Source organism: Doryrhamphus excisus, chromosome 8 (genome assembly GCF_030265055.1).
Source record: "Doryrhamphus excisus isolate RoL2022-K1 chromosome 8, RoL_Dexc_1.0, whole genome shotgun sequence".
Lineage (NCBI taxonomy): Eukaryota > Metazoa > Chordata > Actinopteri > Syngnathiformes > Syngnathidae > Doryrhamphus > Doryrhamphus excisus.
The window spans coordinates 21868151-21876527 of record NC_080473.1 but is presented as its reverse complement, the minus strand read 5'-3'; the positions used below and the strand labels follow the sequence as shown (position 1 = coordinate 21876527).

Below are 8377 nucleotides of genomic sequence, written 5' to 3'. Positions count from 1 at the left end.
TTGTGCAGAGGGGAAAAAAAAAGTGCAAATGAGGTCACTGACACGCACCCTTCCCCCCCCCGGCTCCTGTACTAGCCTTTTCATCCTTGGCAGTTGCTACGGGCAACCAGGCCGACTCTCGGGGCTCCCTCATCAGCGTGGACTCCAACCCCAGCAACAGTGACAGGAACAGTGAAAAGATGGACGGCTGCGAGAAGGTAAAGAAAAACCACTAAAGCGGAATCGTGGCTGATATTTGAAGTCATCACGACCGCAACGATCTGATCTTGGAAGTGTCCTCCATGTGCCGTCAGTTTGCCCGGCCTCAGTCCCTCATTGGCTACGGTTCTCGCTGTGACAAGCTGGACCAGGCGGAGACCCGCAGTCTCCTCATGTGCTTCCTGCACATCATGAAAACCATATCTGAAGGTAACCCACACGTTGTTAGGATTATTCGCACCAATTTGGGCTACAATTGTGTCCATGATATTACCTAATGGATGCACGGCAAGTCTCATTGTTTTACTCATTTCCTCCAGCCACTTCTGGAATATTTGTTTTTGCCTTTATTCTTTTCATTCTCTAATTTTTGTCTTATTAAAATATTTTACAGTACAATACTATTTTTTCTTAATTTTTTAAAAATTTTTCTTATGTCATTTCACTCCAAAAAAAAGTATAAAATATAAATAATATTATTCATTCATTCATTTTCTACCGCTTATCCTCACGAGGGTCGCGGGGGATGCTGGAGCCTATCCCAGCTGTCTTCGGGCCAGAGGCGGGGTACACCCTGGACTGGTGGCCAGCCAATCACAGGGCACATATAGACAAACAACCATTCACACTCACATTCATACCTATGGAGTGGCCAATTAACCTAGCATGTTTTTTTTTGGAATGTGGGAGGAAACCGGAGTACCCGGAGAAAACCCACACATGCAAACTCCACACAGAGATGGCCAAGGGCGGAATTGAACCCTGGTCTCCTAGCTGTGAGGTCTGCACGCTAACCACTAGACCGCCGTGCCGCCCTAAATAATATTATAAATAAAAAAATATAAATAGGGATGTCCGATATTGGCTTTCCATTGGCTGGTACATGACGCTGTTATGTTACATTTTAGCATGTTAGCATTAGCTTAGTAGTATTTTTTGCTATTTTTATAGCATTATAAAAATGATTAAAATATAAATTTGTTTTTTTCCCACAAAATTTTTTTTTTCATTCACTCTTAAATTGGTAATTACTTATAAATAATGGTAATAGAGGTAAAAAGTAGTATAGACGTACTACTGTAAAAAAAAAGCTAAAAGCTAAAAAAGTTTTTACGTGTTTTTGTCTTTATGCTTCACTGATAATGTTTTTCATCAAGCGTTTGTTGGGAGGTCCTTGAACGCACCACAGCTGCTGTGAGACGCAAAAAGTGAAACTGGTGTGTAACTTCTTATTGCAAATGTGGATCCGAAATCAGACAATGTCAAGCTAGCAGGAGGTTCTGTAGGGGGGGGAAGCGTGTGTTTTATGGCCGTCTCGGTTACTGGCAGATTTCCGCCATTCACTGGCGCTAATGTAAAAGCGGGGGCCTTACTGTATCATTTTTCCCAGTCACTTTAATGGTTTGAACACATGTGTTGTCTTTTTCCAGATGTGCTAGTTTCCTACTGGCACCGGGCCATTCACCAGGAGATCTCAGACTTCTTTAAAATATTAGAGTAAGATTTGCTGAGCGCACATCCTCTTGTACTGTACTGTACTGTACTGTACTGTACTGTAAAAGTCTGTTTTCTGTCATGTGATCTCCATGTTCCCTCTCTTCAGGCTCTCTCTGCAGCACTTCAGATTCATGGGAAAGCGCCACATCGCCAGGTAGCCCAAGAGGCGGACCGCTTTCCTTTTTAACGGCTACAGTGCCGCACGCATGCAAACATCTTATTAACTCAACATGCATTCACATACGCACCACATGAGTTATGCATAATTCATGGGATTATACATGTGATGCCACACCTGCAAGTAATGGCGGCCAAGCAGAGACACTAATGTGTGGCGCGTATGCGTGCGCACGCTCAAAAAACGGGGAGGGGCGTCTCGCTGCGATGTGTGCAGCGCAGCTGGATGTTGCGCTGTAGTATTTGGCGAGCGCACCGTGGGGGTTGTTTTTCCCGCGCAGGAGCGCAGGAGCGCTGGAGCCGAGCCACCGGCATCTTCTGCTTCCTTCCCCGGCTAATTAAATTAGCCCCCCACTCTCGGGCTCGCATGTAAGCCAACGAGAGGCTTTACCGTGTGCAAGCATTAACAGAATAAAGATAGCTGGAAGCTCTCAGATGTAGCGCGGGCTTGTCTGGGAGGGGGGGGGGGGGCTGCGAGGTACTTAACATTCGTGTGTGATAGCAGGCCAAGGGGAGCTCGCAGTGTTGCACCGTCTCGCTGTCTGTCTCTGTTGCGGCGTTTGATGCTGGGCTGACTCGGTGCGGGCGTCCATTGAAGTTGCCGTGGGATGAATTACAAGCGAGGGGGGGGGCAGACAGCCAGCCTATCAGACGACAATTGGGTTGATAAAAGCAGCAAAGCACCCTAATACCTTTTGTTCATCGTTGCAGGGGAGGGGGGCGTCACCTTTTTTGTTTTGTACTGTGTTGGCCATATTTACATATAGGTACATGCACAGCCAAATATTTCGATGTCCTATCCGCCTGCATGCCTTCATTTGTTTTGTAAGTGTCTGACTTCACATCATTTACATTATATAAGCGCAGTATGTGGCCACAACATTAGGTACACCTCATATCTAACGCCAGAACAACTGATCTTGAAAGAAATAATTGTTTTTTTTTTAAGTTGGCATTGAATTAGCAGCGCCCCCAGTGGTGGCTGTAAGTAGTGCACTTCTTTTAGCCTAAAAAAATAATTCATTAAATCTCATAGAATAAATTAACTCAATATTCAAATATTACTTCCTTAGGTCATTGAAATAGTTATAATTTTATACTTTTTTTTGCTCAAGTTCCCCGGCAAAAAAAAAATACATTTTTTTTAAATCTGCTTTGTATATAGCAGGGGTCTCAGACTCAATTTACCTGGGGGCCACTGGAGCTAGGGTCTGGGCAAGGCTGGGCCGCATCAGGTTTTCAAAAAAAAAAAAAAAAACACATTTATTAAAAACAGAAAAATTAATAAACTTTGCTTTGGTTCCGATTTTCTACAATAAAAGCTCTGATAAAACATTCCACTGTTCTCAAATATCTTACTTTTTATTTTTCTACACAAAATAAGATGAAAAATAAATCAAGAATAAAGAAAATCAATCAATCAGTAATAAATAAATAAATAAATATAATAATAATAATAAAAAGTTAAGAAAGCACATATCGTTGGTGGGTAGACAAATGATTTTTTTCATATTAAAATGAACAAAACATTATTAGAGCCCTGTAGACATGACAAAACACGACTATAGTCACATTTATACTCTTTTTATTTACAACATATTGCGCAACTGCAGGGTCTCGAGACACATGCTAACTCGCAAACTAGAGAGCTAGCCACCTAAACGGTAGCCTTCAAGTTATTTCCTTTCAACTTAAATAGCCAAAAACTTACCACTTCCACACGGATAGGGAGGATAACTATTAACAGTTATTTAACCTTTAACATGAACATGAATCAAACGTAATAATTTTTTTCTGGGTACGTGATACCATACAGCATCCATATCAAACTTGCGCTGGCCGCACTAACATTAAACTGAGGCGGGGGCCTCAAAGTAGTGTCCTGCGGGCCACATTTGGCCCGCGGGCCGCCTGTTTGAGACCCCTGGTATATAGTATCTCACATGATTCTGCCTGATTTAGTTGACCGAGTTGAGTAGTCGTATTAAATGAAGGTGTACCCAATGTGGTGAGCGGTTTAGCCCCAGCATGAGCGGTCTTTCCATTCTCCTGCATTGGTCTGTGATGTGGCTTCACCGAGGCATCAAACAGTACAGCGGTGCATTTTAAACATCTGTTTGTCGGAATCGGGCTACTAAGCTGCTCTGCGATAGCGTTTAACTGGCATCCCATTCTAATCTGCGCTGTATGAATGGAATTCTCCGACCTGGACTCCCTACTCACACGCCATGTTAACCACACACGATCCTGACGAATGCCAGTAACAGCATGGAGGTCCGAGGTCAAAGTCGACTTGAATGCCTCGGGCATGCTCATGTAAAACTAAACCTACTAACGTTAGCTGTGATGTGATTGGCTCGTGAACAGGAAGCTAGCAGCGGCGCTAAAGCTGGCCCAGTCCACCCACGCCAATGGCACCCTGAAGGTCCCTAACCATCCCTCCCAGCCCTCGAGCCTCCTCCCACAATGGTAACCAGCAACCTCCCACGCTTGAACTGTTTAAACGTATTCAACTGTCCTTAAAGGTCACATATTATTATTATTATTATGCTATTTTTCAACCATCTTCTCCAAAACCTTAACAGTGCTTTAATGCTAATGAGTTGGGAGAAAGGCGCTAATGCTAATTAGCTTTTTGCACATCCACTGTAACTCTGCACTAGTCCAACATAATAGATACCATATATCACATATCATAACGTGACAATAAGGGGGCGGGACACACACGTTAGCAACACTAGCATAGCTACGGTAGCTACAATGCTAACATCATGCTTGGTTAGCGTAATCGCCGAAGCGCTGAAAAAAAAACAAAAAACGCGATGACAGCTGCCATGTTTGTAGCTGACTGACGGATAGCTAGCAGATCTTCAGGTTGTAGTTTAAGACGTGTAGCGAAGCCTTTATTTATTTCCTAAGCTAACCGCTGTCAAGTGGTTGGCGTCAACACGGGCTTCTTTTGAGCTCGTCGAGAAGAAATGAGGCAAGAAGTTGAGCGAACAAGTGAGGGAGATGATAAACGTTTGGTTCCAGGGAGACATATTACTGTTAGAACGCCATTTTGCATAATAAGGGACATTTAATAATGGAAAATGTAAGGTTAAGGAAGCAAGAATGGAAGACTACCAGGCTGATACTGTACGTAGGATTCATCAGTGCTGTGACCACCACTTGATACTTCATGGTAGACGCCGTAGCTACGTATGTTCTCAGCATGACCCCGCTATCCTTTTGTGTGGTTGTTATTGTTCTCCTGTGCTCATAGATTGTAGATCCATTATTTTTATACCTCCACTATGCACCACAATATTAGGTACACCTGCACCATCTTAGGAGATCTATTGTAACCGTGCATGTGTACCTAATGAAGTGTCCAGGGAGTGTCTTTACAGAATACAAAAGGAACTCCAATCACCACAATATGCTCACCGTTGCTCTTTCCTTCAGGATGGCTTCTTCTGGAGCAGAAGGTCACCGACAGGCTCGTTCCCAGACCATGCCCATCATCCGGGGCAAGAACGCCCTCACCAACCCCAAACTGCTGCAGATGATGGAGACCGGTGGGTGACGCACACAAGGCGGGCTTTGAGGGACTTGCTTCACCTGATCTGCATCGGTGTCTCGCTTCCAGATGGGACTATCCAGGACGGGGACAATCTGAGTCCCACTGATGTGGAGGCCAACTTGTCTACCGAGGTGGCGCTCACGGTGTTGGATGTTCTGGAGCTCTTTGTTCACCATCACAAGGTGTGTGCTCCTTTTGCAGTGACGACATTGACAGTACGCCACACATTGGTTGTCCTAGTTTGCGTACTTTTGGACCACGTTTACAGCAACAGACATGATCACAAGTCTTATCTATGGCGCCAATGAATTATTTATTATTATATTATATTATATATTATTATATTATTATTATTATGCCTACAATATGGCGTACTATGAGTGTAAGGGTGGCTATAGGGGTGTTATTTTATTTTTACAAATTTCCCCACTGAGGGACGAATAAAGGCATATCTTATAGGGGTGTTATTTTATGACCAGAGGGCTCTAATAATGTTAACAACAAGGATTTTTATGCTTTTAGCTGCAAAAATATTACATTTCTACTATTATTATGCCTGCAATATGGCGTACTATGAGTGTAAGGGTGGCTATAGGGGTGTTATTTTATGACCAGAGGGCTCTAATAATGTTAACAACAAGGATTTTTATGCTTTTAGCTGCAAAAATATTACATTTCTACTATTATTATGCCTGCAATATGGCGTACTATGAGTGTAAGGGTGACTATAGGGGTGTTATTTTATGACCAGAGGGCTCTAATAATGTTAACAACAAGGATTTTTATGCTTGTAGCTGCAAAAATATTACATTTCTACTATTATTATGCCTACAATATGGCGTACTATGAGTGTAAGGGTGGCTATAGGGGTGTTATTTTATGACCAGAGGGCTCTAATAATGTTAACAACAAGAATTTTTATGCTTTTAGCTGCAAAAATATTACATTTCTACTATTATTATGCCTACAATATGGCGTACTATGAGTGTAAGGGTGGCTATAGGGGTGTTATTTTATGACCAGAGGGCTCTAATAATGTTAACAACAAGGATGTTTATGCTTTAAGCTGCAAAAATATTACATTTCTACTATTATTATGCCTACAATATGGCATACTATGAGTGTAAGGGTGGCTATAGGGTTGTTATTTTATGACCAGAGGGCTCTAATAATGTTAACAACAAGGATTTTTATGCTTTTAGCTGCAAAAATATTACATTTCTACTATTATTATGCCTACAATATGGCGTACTATGAGTGTAAGGGTGGCTATAGGGGTGTTATTTTATGACCAGAGGGCTCTAATAATGTTAACAACAAGGATGTTTATGCTTTAAGCTGCAAAAATATTACATTTCTACTATTATTATGCCTACAATATGGCGTACTATGAGTGTAAGGGTGGCTATAGGGGTGTTATTTTATGACCAGAGGGCTCTAATAATGTTAACAACAAGGATTTTTATGCTTTAAGCTGCAAAAATATTACATTTCTACTATTATTATGCCTACAATATGGCGTACTATGAGTGTAAGGGTGGCTATAGGGGTGTTATTTTATGACCAGAGGGCTCTAATAATGTTAACAACAAGGATTTTTATGCTTTTAGCTGCAAAAATATTACATTTCTACTATTATTATGCCTGCAATATGGCATACTATGAGTTTAAGGGTGACTATAGGGGTGTTATTTTATGACCAGAGGGCTCTAATAATGTTAACAACAAGGATTTTTATGCTTTTAGCTGCAAAAATATTACATTTCTACTATTATTATGCCTGCAATATGGCGTACTATGAGTGTAAGGGTGGCTATAGGGGTGTTATTTTATGACCAGAGGGCTCTAATAATGTTAACAACAAGGATTTTTATGCTTTTAGCTGCAAAAATATTACATTTCTACTATTATTATGCCTGCAATATGGCGTACTATGAGTGTAAGGGTGACTATAGGGGTGTTATTTTATGACCAGAGGGCTCTAAAAATGTTAACAACAAAGATTTTTATGCTTTTAGCTGCAGAAATATTACATTTCTACTATTATTATGCCTACAATATGGAGTACTATGAGTGTAAGGGTGACTATAGGGGTGTTATTTCATGACCAGAGGGCTCTAATAATGTTAACAACAAGGATTTTTATGCTTTTAGCTGCAAAAATATTACATTTCTACTATTATTATGCCTGCAATATGGCGTACTATGAGTTTAAGGGTGACTATAGGGGTGTTATTTTATGACCAGAGGGCTCTAATAATGTTAACAACAAGGATTTTTATGCTTTTAGCTGCAAAAATATTACATTTCTACTATTATTATGCCTGCAATATGGCGTACTATGAGTGTAAGGGTGACTATAGGGGTGTTATTTTATGACCAGAGGGCTCTAATAATGTTAACAACAAGGATTTTTATGCTTGTAGCGGCAAAAATATTACATTTCTAAATAACGAATCCTACCTTTCTGTGTCTGAAACTAATTAACTGATAAACAACCAGATTATCCAGAACATGACCTTCGGTATAGGTTACCTATGGGCTCTGTCCTTCTGAGCTAAAAAATGTATTTTTATGTTTACAAAATATTAAATTAAAATGGAATACATAATAATATATATTTTTTATATTTACAAATTCACATTTTCTACAGCAGCGAGCTAAACACCCAAAAGACAACAAAACAAAACAGTACATACGTACATTCAGGTATGCTAACAATGAAGGTATGACCAATGAGTACTGAAGTAAAATACGAACAAATATGTCATCAAATGTCAATAGTATCAACAGAATATCGTACATAAGGATATAAAATGAAATAAACTTACAGTTTGTGCTTCTTCAAGAACAAGACAAACAAGGATGGAGGAAGATACGATGCGTTTGTCTCCATCAGACACCGTGTAAACAAAAATGGCCGATTCAAATTAACTTTAT

The 8377-nt window shown here is 40.6% G+C and overlaps 1 protein-coding gene and 1 long non-coding RNA gene across 9 annotated transcripts in view; one reads left to right on the top strand and one right to left on the bottom strand.

Moving 5' to 3' along the window:
- The window catches only part of dock10 (dedicator of cytokinesis 10), a 77907-nt gene that overhangs the window by 57742 nt on the left and 11788 nt on the right, over positions 1-8377 (top strand). For 7 of the 8 annotated variants that reach the window (XM_058079072.1, XM_058079069.1, XM_058079070.1 and 4 more), the window contains 7 exons: positions 76-197; positions 294-408; positions 1629-1695; positions 1802-1849; positions 4240-4341; positions 5320-5432; positions 5504-5619. In XM_058079072.1, coding sequence (XP_057935055.1) covers positions 76-197; positions 294-408; positions 1629-1695; positions 1802-1849; positions 4240-4341; positions 5320-5432; positions 5504-5619 — 683 coding nt within the window. The remainder of the gene's footprint in view (positions 1-75; positions 198-293; positions 409-1628; positions 1696-1801; positions 1850-4239; positions 4342-5319; positions 5433-5503; positions 5620-8377) is intronic. The other variant, XM_058079075.1, reaches the window with a different exon arrangement.
- LOC131134149 (uncharacterized) lies at positions 74-8355 on the bottom strand. Its single transcript, XR_009131348.1, has 3 exons — positions 8269-8355; positions 5302-5629; positions 74-187 (listed from the first exon to the last, which is right to left on the bottom strand). It is a non-coding gene; the product is annotated as an uncharacterized LOC131134149 (long non-coding RNA).